At 42.6% G+C, this 23,548-nt stretch overlaps 1 protein-coding gene across 6 annotated transcripts in view; it reads left to right on the top strand.

Annotated features, from left to right (window-relative positions):
* Positions 1-23,015, top strand: part of ERICH3 (glutamate rich 3) — a 136,702-nt gene extending 113,687 nt beyond the window's left edge. For 5 of the 6 annotated variants that reach the window (XM_051999412.1, XM_051999411.1, XM_051999414.1 and 2 more), the window contains 3 exons: positions 11,375-11,512; positions 17,112-19,343; positions 20,465-23,015. In XM_051999412.1, the coding sequence (XP_051855372.1) occupies positions 11,375-11,512; positions 17,112-19,330 (2,357 nt within the window). In that variant the 3' untranslated portion in view covers positions 19,331-19,343; positions 20,465-23,015. The remainder of the gene's footprint in view (positions 1-11,374; positions 11,513-17,111; positions 19,344-20,464) is intronic. The other variant, XM_051999416.1, reaches the window with a different exon arrangement.
* The last annotated feature ends 533 nt before the right edge of the window (positions 23,016-23,548 follow it).

Raw genomic sequence — 23,548 nt, forward strand, 5'->3', positions numbered from 1 at the left:
GACGTGGAAAGGATCCTCAGTCTTCACAAAATCCCAAAATGCTTCTTTTCATAATTAAACTGACTTATTGACAAGTGGCCAAAGGTCATATATTCATTAATTTGACAATCATCAATCATCCAACATTGGTTAAACCCTTATTTTACACTCCCGGCACTGTAATAGGTGATACAAACACAGAGACTAAAAGTGTTCCTTCTCTCAAAGAACACAGTCACAAATTTAAATTGTATTCTTTGCCATCAGAGTTGAGCATAAAGGAAGTCTTTTAACCAAAAAATATGATTTTGTATGAATGGAATAGAGCAGATATTGCCTTAAAATTTGAAGACATTAAATAGATTTTTTCCTAGACTGAATCTATTTTCAAACAAACAATGACAACAAAAAAACAGGCTTAAAGAAAGCCCATGTTCTAAGTGCATTTGTCCAATTTCCTCCTTTCCCCCTTTTCTTCCTTGCACTATCTGGTAAGTTGCTGCTTTAGGAGATCAGACAGATCTGTTACTGTAAACCCCAAGGAGCTACATCTTCCTGGAGGTGGTATCGAGCATTACAGAGAATAGCTTTTCTCCATGGCTTTTATTTTGTTTTTATTTTTAGTCGAAACATTGCATTTTAGTTTAGCAAGAGTTTCTATGGCTAGTATTGGTCATGTTATATAGTTTGGTTTTCATCCATTAAGTCCAAATCCAAAGAAAGCATAGTATGATGATGTTTTGTGCAATGTCCACATATATATTTCCAGCTTATATGTGAGTTCTCAAAAATAAGTCACAGCATACGGCCCATGTATAAATCTAAACAGAGGTCGTGTCAAATGAAATTTGTCCTTTGGGAGTAATGGGCATAGGATGAAGAAGTCCTACTGATTGGAAAGAACAATATATACTTAGTAATTGAGAATTTAGTTTTGTACTTTTTTAAGGCTTAAATTAACTTTCTGTATCCACTAGGAAAGAATAAAATTATACAGACTTATTTTTGTTATTACATTTGTACAAATCAAAACATAGCTTTTCTGAATTCAGCAATTAAGGGCATCCTTGATGACTATCATGTATGCAGAAGACTGTGAAGGCAAGAATGGTCGTAAGCTTGTGATTAATCCTGAGCTTCTGTTTTCCTTGTTTTAATATGACAATTTACCTTTACTGAGGATTGACACTATCATGTCATAGTGAAGTCTTGGGGAGATGATTGATCACAAAAAAAAAACCAAAGGAAACTCTTAGGAATAACAAGAAAACATAAGCTTAGAATATGGTTATGAATTAATATCAAATTTTAAACTATATATTTTTTGTTTTTTCCCAATTACATGTAAAATTATTAACATTTTCTTAAAATTGAGTTTCAGTTCTTTCCTCCTCTCTCAGGGCCATTTTATATAGACTATACATGTGAGGTCATGCAAAATAAATTTCTCTTTTCAGCCATATTGCAAAAGAAAACACAGACATAATAAAAGAAAAATAAAAAAAAATTAAACGCATGTTTCAATTTGCATCCAGACTCCATCAGTTCTTTCTCTGGAGGTAGAAGTATTTTTCATCAAAGTCCTTCAGAATTATCTTTAAAAATTGTATTTCTGAGAATAGCTAAGTTATTCACAATTGATCATAGTACAATATTACTGTTATTATGTACAAGGTTCTTCTGGTTCTCTTTGCATCATATAAGTCTTTCCGGTTTTTTCTGAGAACATCCTGTTCATCATTTCTTCTAGAATAATAATATGCCATCACATATACCTGCACTTGTTCAGTAATTCTCAATCGATGGGCATTGTATCAATTTCTAGTTTTTTGCCATCAGAAAAAGTGGCACTATAAATGTTCTTGTGCAAATATGTCATTTTCCTTTTTCTTTGATCTCTTTAGATACAGACCTAGTGGGGATACTGCTGGGTCAAAGGGTAAATACAATTTGATAGCCCTTTGGCCCTAGTTCTCAGTTGCTGTCTGTGTGTCTAATTGGTTTTGTGAGTTCACAACTCTATTAATAGTGAATTAGTGTACCAATTTTTCCACATGTCCTTCAACATTTATCATTTTATTTTTCTGTCTTGTTAGTCAATCTGATTGGTGTGAGGGTGATATCTTAGCATTGCTTTAATTTGAATTTCTCTAATTAATGGTGGTTTAGCTCAGTTTTTCACCAAAGTGTAAGATAACTGATTTCTTCATCTGAAAAATGCCTGTTCATATCCTTTGTATCAATTGAAAAATGACTCCAATTCTTATCTCTATATATTTGGGAAATGACGTCTTTATCAGAGAAACTTGCTATAAAAATTCTCCTTGTATCCTGCTTCCCCTTCTAATTTTGTTTGTGCAAGTTAATACACACACACACATACACACACACATATGTAAAATCAAAATTAACCATTTTATATCCGAAATATGCTATCTCTTGTTTGGACATAAATTCTTCCCTTATCCATAGGTGTGACAGGTAAAATTTTCCATGCTTTCCTAATTTGTCTTTATATTTAAATCATTTATCAGATTTAATCTTATCTTGTTATTTATACATTATGAGATGTTGTTTTATAACTAGTTTCTGACAAATTTATTTCCACTTTTTCTAGCAATCTTTTGCCAAATACAATTATCTTTTCCCAAAAGCTCAGATCTATAGGTTTATCACATCTCTATATTATTGTTGTTTAGTTGTTTCAACTGGTTCCAATTCTTCATGACCCCATGTAGGGTTTCCATTTAAAAAAAAATCTTAGTTTTCTGATATTTACTTTTCTAAGATTTTGAGTTCTTTTTTCCATCCTTTTCTCTCCTCCCTTAAGGTGATAAGCAATCGAAGTCATAAATGAACAGTTGTATTAAACATATTTCCACATTCATCATGTTATGAAAGAAGAATGAGAACAAAAAGAAAAACACAATAAAGAAAAAAACAAAAGTGAAAATGATGTGCTTCAATCACATTCAAACTTCATAGTTCTTTTTCTGGATATGGATAGCAGTTTTTATTGTCGCTCTTTTAGAATTGTCTTAGATCATTGTATTTCTGAGAAGAGAAAAGTTTATCAAAGTCGATCATCCATACAATGTTTCTGTTACTGTGTACAATGCTCTGGTCCTGATCACTTCACTTAGCATCCGTTCATTTAAGTCTTTCCAGGTTTTTCTGAAATTCACCTTCTTATAAAGTGTTCCCTTCCATTCATATATCTCAATGTTTTCAGTGATTCCCCATTTAATGAGCATCTCTTTGATTTCCAATTCTTTGTCACCACAAAGAGAGTTGCTACAAATCTGGTCCTTTTTCCATTTTTTAAATTATCTCTTTGAGAATTCAGACCTAGAAGAAGTATTGCTGCATCAAAGGGGTATGCAGAGTTTTGTAACCCTTTGGGCATAGTTCCAAATGGCTCTCCAGAATGGTGGGAGATGACTTCCCAACTCCACCAACAATGCATCAGTATTCCAATTTTCCCACATCCTCTCCAAATGTATCATTTTTTCTGTCATATTAGCCAATCTGATGAATGTGAGGTGGTACTTCAGAGTTGTTTTAATGTTCATTTCTCTAATCAATAGTGATTTAGAGAGTTTATTAATATGACTATAGATGGTTTTAATTTCTTCATCTGAAAACTGCCTGATTATATCATGTGATCATTTATCAATTGGGGAATGATTTGTAGTCTTATGAATTTGACTCAGTTCTCTCTATATTTTAGAAATGAGATCTTTATCAAAATACTGTCTGTGTTTATGGTTTTCTTGACAAAGATAATTTGGTAATTTGCCATTTCCTTCTCTAGCTCATTTTAGAGATGGGGAAACTGAAGCAAACAGAATTAAGCTAGTAAGCTTACTAAGTGTCTGAGGCCAAATTTGAACTCGGGAAGATGAGTCTGGTACTCTATCCACTATACTACATAATTGCCCCTAGATTACTGTGGTCATTTATCTACTATGTATTGGCGTACCCAGTCTATTCCATTGATCTCTATTTCTCCATACCAGATTGTCTGGATGACTTACTGCTTTGCCATACAGGTTGAGATCTGATATGCCTAGGATTGTAAACCAATTCTCAGAAGCAGAATATCCATCTTTGGGGCAGCCTCAAGCTTATTCCTAGTTCTCTCCTCTTCTAGAACAATGTCTCCTCCCTGAACTACGAACAGAGCATTATTGGCATTGATGCTGCCTTTACTCCATTTCTGAATAAGCACAGACCAAGGTGGGAATGGGTATAGAAATAAAATTGGAGCAAAAAAGGAAAGAAGTGGAGTGTGGAGAGCACAGGATATATAGGACCAACAATTCATCATTTAGGAGCCCAAAGAAGGACCAAGAAAAGTCTTATCAGGATTAGCATCATTTCCAGTCAATTCCATTTATCAGATATTTATGACATGTTTTCTGTGAGCAAGACATTGTGTTGGAAAATGGGAAGACTAATCTTCATGAGATCACATCCAGCCTCAGTCAGTTATTGACTGAATGACTCTGGGTAAATCACTTAACTCTGTTTGAATTGTAATGGCAATCTACCTCAGTATCTGACAAGAAAACCCCAAAGAATCAGACACACTTGAACAGCTATCTATAGATACATACACACACAAATACAAATACATACAATAAAATAAAGAAAATGGAAACTTTTCTGATCTAACTTCCCAAAACTAAGTAGTTGTGAATGTTACTCCAGGACATGGTTATGAAAATTCTTTTCACTTCGTCAACCTTTGTTCTTGTTCCTGGTAACAACTTGGACTTCAGAAAGGGGAAGTTCATGTCTTTTTCTTTTCAGCTGAGCTATCCAGCTTTGACATCTTAAGCTTACCCTAAGAGTACAGCTAATTGCGGAAAAGTAATGTGATGGTCTTATTCTAGCCCGTGTATACATTATTTTAATATGAGAAAGTTATCTTGGCTCATGTATTAAATAATCAAGGAAAAAAAGAGAATAGCAGAATGAAGAGAGAATTAGAAAAACTCCAGAAAGGAGTGATAGCTACCATATCTAAGCTGGAGGCACAACATCATTATCACCATGAAGACGACCAATACCATTTCATCTTCAGATACATGTTTAAATTTATTTTCAAAAAAACTTTATCTTTAAGACTATATAAATAAATGCTTCTTGATAATAGAAACAGATGTCATCTTATAAGAGAGGGGCTGAAAACACATTAACTGGGCAGGAGCATGTCTCTATCAACCAATGAATCAAAAGATCTGAGACCAATTGTGAGGGAAAAAAGGAAAACTATTTGATGAAGTAAAATGATGCCAGATAGGAATTCTATTTGTCTAGGTGGAGAAATCTGGTTGTTCCTTCACCCTTATCTCCTAGTTCCCAAGCAGGATGAGAAAATCCAGAAATTGGAATGTGACTCTCCAGTACATCGCTGAAGAAAAGTTTTCTGGAGGAGGGAGAAAGGGGAAGGGGCTTCTGCTTCAGCTCCAGTCTTTGACTAGAAGATGAACATCTAGCTTCAAAGGTTTTGAAATCCTTGGACTTTCCCATGTGCTCATCAGTGTTCCAACAGCATCCATACCTCCACAATGGCAATATCCCTATCACCAGGAGATAAAGAGCTTGTTGGACTCGGCTCTGCAAGGAGCCCCAAAGAGATGGCCACGACCTTGCCTGAGGGGAACTTCTGGTCACCTCACCGATGGGAGGAAAGGACTCGCCCAGCCAGATTTGTTAGCCCTCTGTCACAGACCTTTGTGTGTCACTCTCTTTATGCTTGAGCCCACTTTGCTCTGGGAAGGTGGAATGGGCTTTTGGGAGATGGTTTCTAGGACTCTACCTTACTGCGCCATCTTTCTTAGATGCCTAAATGATTTTCCACCAGTGTCCTCTGGGATAGGGGAGCACACTGGTGGGGGCTCGAGCTAATGGCAAGTCAGAATCCCTCTTGACACACCTGAAGAGTAGATTTAACCAAGCTCTTGAGTCTGATGTGTCAATGGAAGTAGGCAAGGATGACTTGGAGCTCACATGAGCTAGGCTAGAATTCACAATAATGGATGATTGTCCACAATTAATGCATGATAATTCATCTCGACTACCTTTTGTTAAATCCCTGTTATGTTCAATGCTTAGTACAATATTTAATAAATGCTTGTTGACTGACTGAGACAAAAATGAAACAATTCTGCCTATGATCAATCAAAAAAAAAAATGAATCACCCACCATGTGCCAGACATTGTGATGGGAGCAGATACAAAGAGAAAAATGAAACCGTCCTTGTTCTCTGGGAGTTTTCGTTGTTTTAGGGCTATGAGTTCTTATAAAAAGGATTGCTTGGATGGAGCCGTAAAACCGGAGAAGGATTCTGGGCTGTGGGGATGAGGGGGTGTGCACTCCAGACACGGAGCATGAGTGGGGCAAAGGGATGGAGCCAGACCACGGCTGCTTCTGTGTGAATGCAGCATCTTCTGTTCCTGTGTAACCACAGGGCAAAACAGAGAACCAAAATCTCTTTTATTTTTGAATTTATCCGATTGGACTCTAAACAGACAACACAGAAATATCACTTAAAGAACACGTCTTTCCGATAATTCCCATTTATGCGCCTCTTGCAGTTATGTCTCTGGCCATCTGGTGAAGATTCCTTCTTAGAATGTTTTTGAATATATGGCAAAATGTGAAGGAAGCAATTACTTTCTAATGAAATGTTAAAATTTTAAAAAGACACGAAACAAAACTCGTTCCTAGGACCCTGGTTAAGAACCCAGACTTGTATCTGTGCTGTGCTTAGGGATCTCCCTGGGTGGCTCCCACAGAGCCTGGAAATCAGGGACGCTGAGCAGCCTCTTCCCTGCTGATTGGCACATGAGAGCCCCGACCACTTCTGTGTCCAACCTGGGGGCCAGTTCTCTTCACCTTAAACATCCCCACGACCCCACAGCCATTTGGAACCGATCCCCCAGCCTGCGGTTCTCTCCCAGCTTGGATCCCAGGCGTGCACTGCCATTCCTGGCCGTGTATCACCTTGTAAGGCATCCTCTGCCCAGGGGCACCGCCATGGATGCCAGCCTGGTGGGTTTCCAGGAGCTTCACAGGAAGTGTCATTGCCAGCTGTTCTGCCCGGCACCGTGCCCGCCAGGGAGAGCTCTCATGGGCAGCTTTCACCATTCTTTGCACTCCCAGCACTTAGCCCCACACATGACACATAGTAGGCACTTTATGTCATTCTTGTCCTGATAGAGGAATTCTCTCTCTCAAGCTGCATTCTGGGGGAAGTCTTTCCTTCTGCCTCCTGATCTCGTGCCCTAGAATGACTCTTACACCGGCATGCTGGGACCTCAGTTCTCCCCTGAAAAGACCACTTCTAGAATCTTGTAGCACCCAGCATTTACCAAATGCTCTCCATGTGGTCATGGTGGTTGTAACACGCCGGGGGGGTAGGTGTGTGTCTGTTTACAAATAAAGAAACTGGCTTAAGGAAGTAAGAAGCTTTTCCAGGGTCGTAGCCGCTAAATGGCTGAGGCAGCATTTGAACTCAGATCTTTCTGACTCCTGGCGCAGCGCTCAGGCACTTCAGGAAGAGGAAGAGGAGGAAGGCTCATTGACGCGGCACACTAAGGTTGGAGAACTTCCCCAGCTTCTCTGTGTCTCAGCTTCCTCAATGTAAATGAGGCGTTTGGAGGCGATGGCTTCCAAGGTCCTGTAGAAGCCCTCACACTGGCAGATACGCTCTCGGTGACCTTTGAGAAATCATGAGAACGGGAGAGGAGGAAAGGCACGAGGCACCTGTGTAGCATCCGCTGTGTGCCAGGCACTGGGCCTTCCAAGGGCTTTCCTTTTTTTTTTTACTTCCCCCTCTCTGCCTCAGTTTCCTCATCTGTACGTTAGCTGGAGAAGGAGAGGCCCCACCGCTCCAGTATGTTTGACACGAAAGCCCCAAAGGGATCTGGAGGAGTCAGACTGAACAAGCAGCTTCCTTGCTGCTGGTCTTGGGGAGGGATGCTGCCGCCGCTGCCTCCATCACACACAATCTGCCTTCGGGTCCCTAACATACAGTCCGGGCTGACTGTGTGCCAATGGGGGGGGGCAGCCAGATGTTAAGGCTGAATCTCTGGGTCCTGACCCGCCTGGATATTTTCCGTTGGACTCCTGAGGCACAACCGGGTTTCCTCGGGCACTCTGAGCATCCTTCTTGGGCAAATCCCTTCTGGTCTCAGTCCCCCTGGGGCATGATATTTTCACATTTAGATGCAGTGACTGATTTTTATTCATGGATGCCGAATGGCATCCCCTTCTCTTCCTGCCCCCCTTCATCTCTTCCCACTCCTCGATTCCTGTTACACATTGTCTCCTTCCACTAGAAAGTAAGTTCCTCGAGGTCGGAGACCAGCTTTCGTTTGGGGGTATTTATATTCCTGTCTGTCTGACGCAGACACTTCCTGGCTGTGCAGCCCTGGACAAGTCCCATAAGCTCCATCTGCGTCACTTTGCTGCTCTGTAAAATGGCAATAACAGCACCTACTTCTTGGGGCATCATGAAGGTAAACCGGGTGACTATTTGTCAGGCGCTTGGGAAAACCTGAAGGTTCCGTGGAAATGCTTCCCAGGGTGGTGGAGATCAAGCGAGAGAGAGACGACTTTCCACAGGCCGGCGCTTTGCGTTGCCCCTTCGCACACCCACGTGCTCCTCGAGTTGGCTGGGCTTGCCTCTGGCCCCTGCATCTTCTGGGGAGAATGTCCCCAACTCGCCTTAGAATTCTAAATGTCCCCAACTCTCCTTGGAATTCTGTCTTTAGTAAATACGCCTTTCTTAGAGCCACTTAAAGCTGCTTAACTCATTAAGAAATAGAGACTGAAAAGCACCATCTTCAGAGCCTGTGAACTAGAGCATTAAGCACAAAGGCCTCTAGTCCCTAAAAGCTGCCCTCAGAGCTCTGGGAGACCTAGGGGCAAGTTCCGGGACCAGCTCACTGGGGGAGCAGAAGCTGGACAATGCGTACACAGTGTGTATTTGCTAATCCGTGTACATGTCATGTCCCCCAGGAGGACGTCCGCTCTGTGAGGGCAGGGTTTACTCTGTAAGGCTAGAACTTGGCCAGTTCTGGTACAGAGAGGAGCTCTTAAGAATTCCCCCAGACCGCTTTAAGGCTTCTCAGCCATGTAACACTTGCCCCGGGCTATACATGACATGCCTTCTGATAGCTAGGAAACCCAAGCTTGCCTGGGCATCTTGCCCCTTTGCCTCCCTCCGGCCTTGCCCCCTTCTCTCCACCTAGAAGATCGGTGGACTTCCAGAAACGAGTCGCTCGGTTTTGGATTGCTGTCCCGAGACCGAATGTCCCGATGGATGACACGGTCAAGACCCACTCAGCTCGCCAGGTACATCAAGCTGGTGCCGGGTTGTGACTCCCATCTCGTCCAGTCGTTCTCCAGGACGTCTGGGCAGCTCCCATCCTGTCTGTGCTCCCCTTCCCCTTCCGGCTCCGGAAGGCCACCTCTGAGCATGGTAATTGGATCAGGACCAGTAACTATCATAGAAAGAGGAGGATAGCCAAGGTTCCAGTGCTTCTGCTCAACACTCTGTCCCAAAACCCTCTTTTTTGGACACCAGTTCACTCTACACTTTCTCTCCATTGGAAGGTAAACTCTGTGAGCGTCCTCTTTTTCTACTTTGGGATTTTTGTTCTCAGCAGTTTTAAGCTGCCTGACCCATAGTAAGCATTTAATAAATGCTTCTCTTTATTATCCTATAACTCCATTTCCCTTTTTTCCTCATGGGAGTTCTTTATGACTGTATCATCAGAACTTCCAGAAAGCCCCATCTCTTCGGACCTGACTTATTGAATTTGGACTATGCAGCCCTATAATTCACTCCAGTTCAACAAGTGTCTGCGAGCCACCCATCTTTTCTTGAAACCCAGACATTTACTATCCCAAAGATTCTGCTGCGTATGAAGAGCTGGCTGAATAGGAGTTAGCATTTATGTAGCTCTTTAAAGTTTGTAAAGTGCCTTATTTGATGTTCATAATTACTGGGGATGTAAATGCTGTTATCACCCCCATTCTACAGACGAGAAAACTGAAGTACATTGAACTTCATTGGCTTGTCCAGAGTCACACAGGTGTTTGAGGTAGGTCCTCCCAACTCCAAATCCTGTACTCGACACAGTATCCTACTTAGCTGCTGTAGTAGAGCAACATTAACTCATTGTTTCTTTCCTCATGAAAAATAGCTGAGAAAACCTGGTGGATGGGAGTTCCAGTTGCATAGGATAAATAAAGAAGAGGGTAATTATGGTACCAGATCATAGAGCTAGAGCTTGAAGAGCCTTCAAAGACCATCTACTCCAAGTTCTTCACTTTGTAGAAGAGAAACTGAAGCCCCATTGCAGGCAGGAATGCAATGGCCAAGATAGGATCTTCATCCAGAGTCAGTAAGATGGCTCATTCATAGTGCTGCAGGGGGACATGGGAACTTGTGGGATTGGCAACAAAGGTTGCTAGAAGAAGGGCAAAGAGGGAGGTTGAACTGGAAGAGTATCTAAGGATTTCAATTACTTGTTGGTATTATTGTTCACTCATTTTTACTCTTGTCCAGCTCGTGACCCATCTGACTTGGCAAAGATATTAGTGTCATTTCCTTCTCCAGCTCATTTTACAGATGAGGAAACTGAGGCAAAAAAGACTAAGCGACTTGCCCAGAATCTCACAGCTAGTGTTTGAGGTTGGATTTGAACTCAAGTCTTTCTGATCTGAGTTCAGGTAGCCTCTGATTGATAGTTATCAAAAACGTCCTATCTCCAATTTTGTGTGTGTGTGTTACACTGTGTGGCAAAATGTCAGAGTAATAATGTCTTTCAAGTTAAAAGCCAGAAACCAAAGAACATTTGCAAAAGAGTGAGCTTCATTTCCTTTGTATTGACTTTGAGTCTAAGAAAGCACTAAAATACAATAAACGCGGTTCAGCTTCCTGGTGTTCGTCGAGCATTTTCTGGCAGCCATTTCTAACATACAAGCCAAGGGAGAGAATTTTGGAGCATCCAGAATGCCAGGACTTTCTCAGACACTCTCGGGTGTAAACCTTTCCAAGATGGTGGCAGGCCCATCCCCATTGCTTTGGGGTCTGATGACTCATTGCTGCATGAACATATTTCCTATATATTATCCTTCTGCATGAATTTCTTACCGGGTGATTATCTTGAATCTCTTGCCTTTGTCTTATGAAATCATGGCTTGGGGACTGATGAATCTTGATGCCTCTTTATAGGATGATCACAGTTTAAAGGGAATAGATTGAAGTTAATCCTCCTCTGTCATAATTGCTACTAAAGTGCCTGGAAATCATCCAATGTTCTCCCCTCTCCCTTCCCCATCTGTGTTTTATATTTTGCAATATTTTTGAAGATCTCAAATCAATCCAAGAGAAAATAAGAGAATCAGCGGAAGAGGATGAACTGCGCCCTTCTGAAGCTGAACTTAGTGACTCCAGCACAGACGAAGCGCAAGAAGGCTGGAGGAGTAGTCTGGATCGCTCTCACAAAGGTAGGGTCAAACTTTTACCTGGGAAAGAATTTGAAAAAGCAGCCCTCTTTCCCTCTTTCATCTTTATGTCTATTCTTCATTCCTGATCTTTTTGGTGGTTTCATTATTTTCTCATGAATAAGGGGCAGTAGTTGCTTGTGGAAGCTCAAAGCAGGGTATTGATCTTATTCTTTTTTTAAATAAATGGGTTAGAAACAAGATCACAAAATGTCCTATGACTGTGACGGTGATTCTCTGCTTAAGATTCTGACCCGTTTCACAACCGGTCTCTGTTTTATTCAGTCGGCCGACACAAATGACTTTAGCACTTCTGATCCTCATTTCTAGTGCTCAGTGAAGAGGCTTGAATCTCATCCTTGAAGTCAGTGGGAACAAGCACACATTTAGAAAGGATCGCTTTGAATTACTTTTATTTTCAGAAGCAAGAAGGAATTTGTTGCTTTTGGCATCTGACCTGAGTGGAGGTAATGAGCCTTCAGGGGCTCGGTGTGTCCCTCAGAATGACTGACCCAGTTGTGGGACTGAAATGGTTGCTAACGCGTTGCTTGCCTGGAGTTACAGAGTCTCTGCCTCCAGCGTTCTCTTCTTCCCCCATACGCTTTGTAAATGACTAATGTTAAGGATGCTCCTTTCTTGTGAAGTTCAAGATGCAATGAGCTTTCTGGAGTTGACTTTCAGGTTGACTTTGTGCAAGATTCCATTGAGCTCATTGACAAATCCTTCAACGTGGCATAATGGATGATGAGTTGGAAGCCTTGGGTTCAAATTTTACTACTTACCGGCTATGTGATTCTGAGAATGTCTTGGATTCCTCATCTGTAAAATAGGGCGATAATAGCCCTGACTTCATGAAATTATTGTTGAGATTCAAATATATTAACATAAAGTAATTTGTAAACTATAAATAGTAATAGTGGTGTCAAATATTAATAGTGATATCAAATATTTAAACTGACAAATATTTAACAATCAGCTCTCCAGAAACCAATGTATATACAACACGCCTATATGATTAATCGGCATTGTTCATGTTTCCATATCATTTTCTTAAGGGTAGACAATCAACAGAAAAATCTTTCAAACCCTGATTTATAACATTTGCCAACTTCTGAGGAGTGAATGCTCACAATAACATTTTCACAGTGAGGAATTTGTGAGCTGGTATAGCTAGCCTCTTATTCCCTGGCTGTTAACTTTATTATAACTTTTCTCCTCTAACTTTTCCTCCTTCTGCTCTTCCTAACTCTTTTTCTTTTTTCTCTTCCTCTTCCTCTTCTCCTGCCTTCTGCTCCTCATTTCTTCCTCATTGTTAGGATGTTTCTCCTCACCTCAGAGGGAATTATATAATTCTATGCAAATGAGAAGCAGTGTGGTATGATGTAAAGGGAATCAGAGAATTAGATTTGAATTCCACAATTTATTATTGGCATAACTTTAAACAAGACCCTCAGTTTTCCTAATCTGTAAAATGGGGGTGGAGTTGGAGAGGATATTTTGAGCTTTGAATCCAAGAATTCTTGTCTGTAAAATGCGATTCTTGGGCACAAACATTTTCCCAAAGGGAGTAGAAACACACTAATTCATTGACATTAGGCCATTGTACTTATTTTATTTCATTTAAAGAAAATCAGTAAACATTACTGTGGTTTCATTGAGATTTTTAGCTAATTGTCTTTCTCCAACTAGATAATGGTCTTTATTGCACCTGCTAATGAGACTCTCAAAATTGGGAACCATTTCTGATGGAGAACTAGAATACTGAATGAGAAGCTATTGCTCCCCGGAAGTCTGATTTATTCAAGGCACTCTACTATCCCAGTCCCAAAGAATTAATCTGCTGCTTACTAGGCACTGATCCAAATTCAAATTCAATAAAAACTTACTAAGGATCTGGTATCTTTGAGACACCGTGCTAAATCCTTGGCATCTAAAAACCCAAACTGTCTCTGCTCTCAAGAAGCTTATATTCAATTGGGACTGGAGAGACCAATATATGCACAGAAAGGTATTATCAACCAGAGGGGTGATCTAGACAAAGAGGTCTAGAAAAATCACAGTGGGATCCTTTAAGTTGGTAGAAGTGGTATATGAGATGAGCCTTGAAAGAAAAGAAGGCTTCAGAAAGACAGAGCTAAGACGAGAATGAAAACACTAGAGCATCAGAGATTTAGAACTGAAAGGAACCAGTGAGATAACTTCCTCACCCTGCCCTTAATGAATAGAATCCAAGTCACATCCCTCCCTTGTGAGTGTCTGGGACAGAATTTGAATTTAGCTCTTTTCTGATTCTCCACATCAGCATCCTAGTGACCGTTATTCCATACTGTGTAGATGAAGTTAGAATGTCTAACTAGGGAGTAATGCACATGTTATTTCCCTAAAATTAGATAAAATTTACCCTATTTCTCCTTTCTTACAAATGATGTTGCCTTAGATTGTCTGCATTGATGCTTTTGACTTGTGATTCTGTGCCATTAGCTTCTGAAGAAGGGGTCTTTGATTTATTTCTACTTCTAAATTTGGGAACCAGCTTAGCAAAATAAAGGATTTATAAGGAAACTTTTTAAAAATGACATTTTAAAACATTTTAAATCAAATCTGAATAGCTGAAGGTAAAGTTTGAAAAGGCTTGTTGTCACCAGTTTCTTTTCCATTGAAGACTAAATCTTTTACTTAAGTTTGTTTGTTTTTAATCCTATCATTAATTTAATTACAAAATACCTAGAGCATTTCCATTTGGCAGATAGGCTAATCCCAAAGCATCACACAATTTATCAGAAAGGATTTATAAGCATATACTATGTGTCAAGCATTGAGCTAAGTGCTAAGGACACAGGAACAGTGATAAAACATCCATTGCCTTCAAGAAGCTTCTATCCCTTCAGAAGAGATTTACACTCATAAGTCTATTCATAACATGTGTATAGAACATCAGCATTAAGTATATGCAAATGAGGAAGGGAAATACAGTCACTGAGAGAATCAGGAAAGATGTCATAAGGAAGATAAAGCTTGGCTGAGGCATGAAAGACGGAATGTTTTAAGAAGTAAAAGTGAGGAAAGAAAAGAAAGTGAATCCCCTAGGACTAAGGGAAAGTCAGAACCAAGGACAACTCCAGGAACTGGCAGGAGGTCAGTTGGACTGGATGAGACCATGAAGAGGGGAGGAATGTTTCCCAAAACTGAAGAAGGAGGTAGGTTAAATTGTGAAGGGTTTTAAATAGCAGAAAGGGGAGTTTAGATTTGATTATGAAGTTAATATGGAGACTGTGGAGTTTATTGAGAGAGGGTGCTCTTTTTTTCCAGCAGCATAATTGAGAGGAAGTTTGGTGCAGTGGCTAGTGGGGCTCTACTTGGAACCATGAAGACCTGAGTTCCGTCAGCCTTCCTTCCTTTTGCTTATTAGTTGTAACAGGTGGGATTATGTATACACTCGAGCCTTCAGTTTCTTCATTTTTAAAAATGAGCGTGAGAATAACAATTTACAGGATTGTTATGATGCTCAAAGAAGATGATTTAAAGACAACCCTTGGTGAACCGCCAAGGTGTTCTAGAGGGGTATCCCCAAAATCTTAGTGCAGTTGTTAGCTCTTAGGGTAAGATCCTCCTAGTGAGGGAACTTCCCCTTACCTGTGGAGATAAACACCTCCTCTCCAGCTTGTGGTCATAGAGAATTGCCTAGGAAGGAAGAATATGATCCAGACATTTCCATTAGATGGCCATGGCCTTGCGATCAGCAACTCGGATCATGATGGCTGTCTTAAATACTGGTTTGCATATTAAAATAACAATGATTGATAAATATGGCACTTGAAATTTGCCAAGCACATTAAAAGCCTAACAACCTTAAATAATAATAGTTTGGATTTATTGTAAAGTGCTCTACGTTATTTATTTTAGTTAGGTGGCATTGGGAATAGGGAGCTGCTCTTGGAGTCAGGGAGAGGGAGAGCCCAGTTAAATATATGCATCAGACCCTTTCTAGCTGTGTGACTGTGTGGCCACATCACTTTATCTCTATTTGCCTCAGTTTTGTCAACTGTAAATTTGTCAACTGTCAACATGGTTCTTGTGATGATCAAATGAGATGATATTTATAAAGCACTTAGCACAGGGGCTGGCACTTTTGTTAATTCAGTTGTTATAGTCATCTCTGACTCTTAGTAATCCCATTTAAGGGTCTTGGAGTGGTTTGCCATTTCCTTCTCCAGTTCATTTTACAGATGAGGAAACTGAGGCAAACAGAGTAAAATGGCTCACAACTAGTAGTGTTTGAGACCGAATTTGAACACGTCTTCCTGACTCTAGGATTAGTGCATTATCCATTATATTTATATGTTTAATAAATATTCCTTTCCCTTCCTTTAATTCTGTCTGTCTCTGTTTCCTCATCTGTAAAAAAAGGCTAATAACAGTATTTTCTTCCCAGGGTTGTTGGTGGAGGTCAAAATGATATGTAAAGAACTTTGCAAACCTCATAGTATGCCATTGATATTAGTTACCAGAAGTGTTTTTTTGATGCTTTTCTGGTTCTTCTGAGGATAGTGTCATTATTATCCTCATTTAATAAATAAGAAAAGGGACTCTGAGCAAGTTTAAACTGGTAAATATCTGAAGATGGATTTGAACTCAAATCTTAGTGATTTCCAATCCAGGTTATGTTACCTAATTACCATGATCACACTAACTCATGGTTACATAGTGCTTTCCTGTTTACAAACTATTTTATTTTCATTATCTCATTTAGACAAGTAGATAATTCTGGTATCATTTTCATTTTACAAGTGGGAAGATGAGGCTCAAAACTAATAGCTTCTACACAAAATAGTCCAGTGAGAAAATATTAGATTTGGGAGTTAGAGGTTATGGGTTAGAATTCTGCATTTTGTTACCATGATCTTAAGTCAAATTTCTTCCCAGGTTAGAGATGAAGGGGCAAAGTTGAAGACAGTATCTAAGCTCATATAATGAGTTGTAGGAAGTAAGATTTGAATCCAGCTCTCCTTGACTTCCTTCCTATCAGCTCTATGACCTTTTCTGCTCAATTTTCCTTTAACCATCCCAGGCTGTGTTTTCTAAACAATCCATATGAATGTGTTGCTAGAAAAATGGACTTAACTGAACAGGCATGAAACCCAAAGACATATAAATGGGTGTATTGGTAAATGTTTAACGAATAGTTTTTTGGGGGAGGGGGGAGTAGTATACACAATGTATTTTAAAGTTTAATCAGCATTTACTAGCATTTACTCTAACACTTTCTTACATCCAGACTTAAGTCAACAAAATACTAAGTCAAGCCCTGGTTTGCAGAACTTGCCAGTTTCTGAGGTGTAAGGACTCACATTGAGAATTTTAACAATCGGTTCTCTCAAGCCTGTTCTAGCTGGCTCCAGAACCCTGGCTAGACACTGCAGGTATCTCTTCCCACCCCTCTCTCTAGTAGTTCTGGACTATTTCTGATGAAAGACTGTGATAAACAAAAAAAAATCTTCCTTTCCATTTGCCTTTTTCTTCACTTTCCTGAAAATAGCATCGGATAGAACTGCAGCAACCACACACCTCTCACATAATGTTTCAATTATTTTTGTATCTCCAGATGGGGACTTGTTGGCAGAAGAAACAACAGCTCTGGAGATGGCTCTGGAGGAGTCCAAGCATGTTGCACCTGAGGGAGAGCAGCTGAAGGGAGGAGAAGCCTTTGAGGGGGTCATGATACCCGAGTCCAAGAAAGCTGAACCAGAGGCAGGACTAGGGGGCCCCAGAACAAGGAAGAGAAAGGAGGAGGAGAAGGAGGAAGTAGAGGTGGGGGAGGAGGGAAAGAAAGAAGAGGAAGAGGAGGAAGCAGAAAAGGAGCAAGAGGAGGAAGAGGAGAGAGTTTTAGGGAGGGAATGGATGGTGGTCAGTGCTACATCAGCACCTCGAGCTTTGGCTGAAGGGACAGACTTGACCAAAGGGAGGGAAGTCCCTAAAGTTCATTGGGAAATTGAGGAGACAGGAGCTAAAGGAGAAGAGTTCACATCTAAGGAAGAGGAGGAAGTGACAGAGAGGACAAGAACATCCCAAGTCATGACTATGGCAGCATCTCCTGAAGAGGAGTCTTGGAAAGACAAAGGCTCAGAGAGAAAGGAGGCTGCAATCCAAAAGGAGGAGGATGTAGGGAAGACAAACAAGGAAAAGCAGGGAGGCCCAGAGGAAGTAAGGCATGAAAGCAAGACAGCAATCCACAGCAAAGAGAGAATGGAAGAGATGGCCAACCGAAAAGAAATCGAAAAGCTCGAGGAGGAAGAGCCTGAAGGGGAGAGAGGATGCATAGAAGCTGTAAACCCATCTAGGAAGGACATGGCAGCTTGGAGAGAAGCGTCAGAGATGGAGGAACTTAAGAACATTAAGGAAACAATTTTTAAGAGAAAGGAAATGTACCCAGAGGAGCAGAAAGATGGGGAAAATGCAGCAGCTCTGAGGGGCGTGTCCCCAGTGGAGAAAGGAGCTGAAGGAGTAGCTGATTTGGAATGTGTCAGTAGGGAATCTGGACCTCCCAAAGGATCAAAGAAGGAGACAGCTGCTATGGGAGAGGAAATCATGTCTGAGGAGGAAACTGGGCCACTGAATGAAATTTTGAGGGAACCCATGTCCCAGAGGGAGGTGGTGATGCCCCTGTTGATAGCTGAAGATGAGGAGATCTTTGAGCCTTTGGAAGAAACCACAAATGGAAAAGAAGAGACAGAGGAAAAGGAGTGTGAGAGAAAGAAAGGAGGAGAGAAGGGAGCGGAGCATGGGGACAGGGCAGCGTTTCACAGAGAAAGGGCTGAAAATGAGAGAAAACTGTCTGCAGGAGAAGCAGCCTCTGAAGTCAGGGAGGCCTCAGGGAAAGTGGGAAGTCCAGGGGAGAAGGAAGAAGCGGAAAGCGAGGATGGAGACACCGGATACAGATACGGAGCCACAGGAGAAGCGACTTGCAGTGCAAAAGGGGAAAATGAGGAGGAGGAGGAACAAGAGATGGAATTACCACCGGCCAGGGTGGGGAGGTCACTCAACAATAGAGAGGGAGAGCCTGGAGACCAGGAGACACCTGAGGAGGAGAGCACCACAAAGGAGCCAATTCTTCCTGAAAGGGTAGAAACCCTGGGGCAAATAAAGGCGAAAGGGAGAGACCCACCAGCGAAGCCCCGCTCAGCTGCCCTTGATGATCTAGGGACGCCAGGAGAGGAAGCAGCTTCAGCACCAGGGACAGGGACACCTGGGATGGAAGAAGCCCGGAAGGATGGAGAAGCTGTTCCAGAAGGACGGGCTGGGATGGCGGCGGCAGCTCCGGAGAGGGAGCCGTTGGCGGAGGAGGGCGACCCAGAAGAAAATAGAGCCTCCTCTCCTTCAGATGTTGCTGTGGGGGAAACTTGGCCCAGAAGGGACCAGCTATTAAAGAAAACAGCAGCTGCAGGCAGTGGGGCAGTGGAGGAGGAGGGAAATGGAGACTGGGGCCCAGCTGGAGAGGAGGCGGGAAGGAAAGTGGCCCCGGATTCAGAGCCAGCCGCCAGGGAAAGGGCCCTCCAAAGGGCACTCGTGGTCCAGGCAAGGAGACGGGATAGAAATCAGAAGGGGGAGACAGTCAGAAGGGAGAGGGAGAAGGGCCAGGCTGCAGAGGCAGGGGATGGTGAGGAGGAATCCACTCTGGGATCCCCGGAGCCAGGGCCCCCAAAGGGAGCGCCCGAGAGCCAGAGTCCCCAGGTCACAGAAACCATGACTGTGGGAAAGATGGCTGAAATCAGAAGGAACCAAGACAGCTCTGCACCACGGGAAGGAACTGACCTCGGGAACTGACCCCGAGGACTAGGTGAGCATGGTCCAGAGTCAGAGTCCCGAGGTGTCCTTCCTTGGGTGCCCCCATGCACACTGTTCCCAGCACCAAATCACCAATGGCTTCATCAGAAAGCGTCTTTCATGCAAAGGACTAGCTCGGCAGTTAACCAGAGTCTGATAAATACCTAATACACCTGAGGAATTGTGCTAAGAGCTGGGGACCCAAAGACAAAAGTAAGCAATCCCTGCCTCCAAAACTGTTTTAAGTGGCAGTCTGTGACCTCAAGGAGGTTCCTTCTCCCGGGGATAAGGGATGGGGCGTGTATCAGCACAATACATGTAAAGAGGGTAATGGCGGAAGAGGAGAGAACCAGACAAAGTATTCAAGAAAATTTGAGGGGGAAGAGCCCACTGCCACTCAGGAAGGGAGCTGTGGTCAGGAAGCTGGGGTGGTGAACATGGGCCAGAACTGGAAGGAGCATGGGGCAGCCAAGCTTTAGTCACGTCTGCTGACGTCTGTGTATATGCTTCTATATACACAATACTTCTTTCCCTATACTTTGCTTCTCACTTAAATATTCCCTCCCAATGGAACATTGTCTGATAGTTTCAGAATTATTACTCTGGGTAGGATCACAGTTGGGATGAGGAAGAAAGAGCAGGATCCTCCATGCCTTTATCCACATTGTATTTGTTTGCAGATTTTCTGTTGAATCAGGACCACAGGTCCTCACTGTAAATAGCTCATTATTTCCCCTTTATCCAGAGACGCCAAGTCAGCATAGAAAGATTAATCTTGGGAAGAGAGGAAGTGACTCTTCTCCCCTCTACCCTGACTGTTTCTCTATCTCTCTATCTCTCTGTGTGTCTTATTTGTGTATCTCTCCTTTCCTCCTCCTCCCTCTTCTTTCTTTTTTTTTTTTAAAAGGATGACACGAAATTTCATCCTGCTTTTTGCTGTTAGAGATTTTCTGTGCTCTCACTTCAGAATATCAGTAAAGTTTGTATTTGTTAGTAAATAAGGAACAACTAGTAATCTCCAAAGTGTGTCCTCCCTAGATAAATCTCTGTATTCCCCTGACACCCTCACAGTGTTGACTGCTTGACTATGCTGAATTATCAGCCTGTAACATCGCCTACCTTTTTATTTTTCAGATGGCTTTAAACATGTCTTCTGGAAAGCAGGAGAAGCAGAGGAGCACGTCTCAATCGTTTTCGCTAGACTTTTAAAACACTAAGTGGTTTTTCTTCCTCTGAGTATTACACACACACACAAACACGCACATACACACACATACACACACATACACACACACTCACACAATTATAGATTTATGCTAAATCAAAATGCCAATCTATTCATTTTTGCTGATGCCCAACGTGACAAACTTTTCTGTTAACCCAGAGAAAAACTACAGGACTTGCAGGAAGATAACTTGGAACAAAGTCTCCCTAATGGAATCTCTCTCTAAATGTTTCCCATCACTGACATCCATCCACTTTCTAAGTGAAATCATATTTTAAAATCAGTCCCTTTTATCCTAATGCTCCCCTATGTTTTCTGTAAAATTACCCTATAGTTTTACGGTTATGCAAATTTTTTGTTGTTAATTAATGTCCTTTTCAAACTCAACTCAGGTGTCACCTAAGTGAAACTTGTGACATGTCACTGCTAAAGACTTGACTTCTTGGTCTGTGAAAATCATGTCAAGGAGCCTCCCACTTCTATTCCTCAAACACTGTCCAGTACGGACCTTTAGGATGCAATCCCTGGGGATTGTCCTGAAAGCACATATTTGGTGGGAATTATAGGCTGAGAAGATCCTTTCTTTCTGATAATGCCCACTGCTTCCCTCTAAATGGGAAGATTATTTTTGAAAAGCGATGTGAGAGAGACAGAGACAGAGACAGAGAAAGGGACAGAGACAGAGACAGAGAAAGGGACAGAGACAGAGAAAAAGAGACAGAGAGAAAAAGAGACAGAGTATTTTTTATTATCCTTCTTCCCTGGATAGCTGGCTAAGCTCTCAGCTTGCAGCATTTCATCTTAGGGGTTCTTATTTCTGGAAACCAATGTTGAATCAAAAGAGCATCTTCTTTAGCTCCAGAGAGCAGGGTAACTTTGGCAATTAAACTGAGAGCCCAGACCAAGTGCACCCAGGCCCTAGTGCGGTCTGCTGTCGATACCCCAATGAATGGATGGTTGGGATGGGTTGGCCCACTGTTCCCCGTTTCTGGGGTAGGAGTGTTGTACTAAGAACCTGCATCAGTGAATGGCAGCGGAGGACTTCCTCACCTGGGAGCACATCTTAGATGAGTGTGAGTGATCCTCCCTCTACAGAAAGGGAGTCCTCTGCCCTCAGAGCATTGTTCCTGGACTTGGGTACCTTTGCCTCTCTTCGAGCTGGTTTGCTAGATTGAAGGAAGCACTATCAGAATCAGAGCTCGGGTTCAAATCCCACTTTGGATGTTTATTCTCTGTAACCTCAGCTGAATAATCCCACCCCCAGCCTCATAATAGAAGGATACAGAGTGGATTTGAATCCACATAAAGTGGATTCTTTCTGGATTTGTGACCCTTGGGATAAAAAGGCAGATACATTCTAGAGTGAAATGAGAAAGTGCCGAGCTCCTGCAGTAGCAGAGGTGATCTCCTCACTATACAAAGTCCCAGATCTGGTCCAAGACCAAACCTTCCTTCCCTAAGTCCCCTCATCTCAAAGCTCCCCCTAAAAATGGTGGTGAATGTCCCACAAAAACGCCTCAAGCAAGTGCTAGCTGGACCTAAGGCGCCGAGGACCAGGATTCCTATTCTGGTTGGCCCTTTGGTGCTTGATAGAGAATTCCCTAAGGAAGGCAGTCATTGAGCACTTACTGCAGAAGTGGTCTCCCCCTTTGGCGGGGTGTAGGGGAGATTTACCTAATAGGTCAGAGGGTGAAGTTGGGGCTTTGAGGATGTGGGGAGGTCTCCGGTAGAACCAGGAGGAGATTCTGGGATAGTGGATGTTGTTTTCTTCCCCTGCCCTAAGTAAACGTAAGGAGCTGCCCTGGGAGATGGGAACCCCTGATCTAACAGGCATCGTGCACAGTCTGTAGCAGCACCAGGTCACAAGGGGCACGTTTTCGTCTTCAGGGTAGGACACGCTCTGTCTTAATGAGCCTCACATCGGGCTTCTCCCGCCCTTGTTTCCTGTCTCTGCCCTTTGCTTTGACAGTGTCTTCATGGATTGTATAAGAATAGGTAACATTTCCTGCACTGAGCAGCGCTTTTTGCCTGATGGGTGCGAAGGATGAGGATCCGTACAAGGGCCTCGTGGCATCCGAGTCCCGTCTGTGAATTTTCTCGTGGCACGTTGGCATTGTTGGGCGGGGCCTTCCAGCGGGCAGAAAGCGGCAGGATCGCCCCTCAGCTGCTGCTTGTCTCCAGTGTTCTTCTTTCTTTAAAGCACCAATAAAGAATTTGCTGAAGGATGGCTTTGTGGATGGCCTTGACTGATAAAGGAGGTCCTGCAATGCAAGCCTTGGTGCAGAAACTTCCCAATGTGGAGCATCTTCCAGCCGGAGAGCTCACAGCTTAACCTCCAGGGAGGTTCTACTCTCATCCCCGCCCGCTCTTCCTGCCTCCTTTAAGGTGCCCCGGACAGGCCGGAGACTTCCCTTTAGATCTATTGCTCAAATAAACATTGTGTTCACCGTGTGCACATCAGTCAGTAAGCTGTTATTTAGCTCCTCCTGTGTACCGGACACTGAGGTTACAGCAGCCGGGAATACGAAGGGAAGCAGAAGTCATCTCTGCTCCCCGTGTCCGCGTCCCGTGGGGGAGGGCGGGGAGATAGCAGAGCGCTGTTTGTGGGGAATAACAGACCAGCATGGCTGCGACGTGGAATTCCGGAGGACGAGGATGATGGGACTTCGTAGAGCTCCCAAGAAGAAACACAGGTTTGGGATGGGATCCCTGAGGGTACGGAGCCATTAACACATGCTGAGTGTGAATGTGTGTGTCTGCAGACGTGCGTACAACTAGTGTCTCTGCGCAGGGCCATGTAGTCTGTATGTTTGCATGTGTTTGTACGTGTATGTGAGTGTGGGTAAGCATGTAACTCGCGTGCGTGTGTCTGGGACACATAATGGCTGCATCGAGTTTGTAACATCGCAAGCCTCCCGGGAGAGATCGCTGGCCATGGCCAAGAGCGTTGTCCCAGCGATTCTCAACAGGAAAAAGCAATGGAGGGAGGTGCC

Source organism: Antechinus flavipes, chromosome 4, assembly GCF_016432865.1.
Source record: "Antechinus flavipes isolate AdamAnt ecotype Samford, QLD, Australia chromosome 4, AdamAnt_v2, whole genome shotgun sequence".
Taxonomy (NCBI): Eukaryota; Metazoa; Chordata; class Mammalia; order Dasyuromorphia; family Dasyuridae; genus Antechinus; species Antechinus flavipes.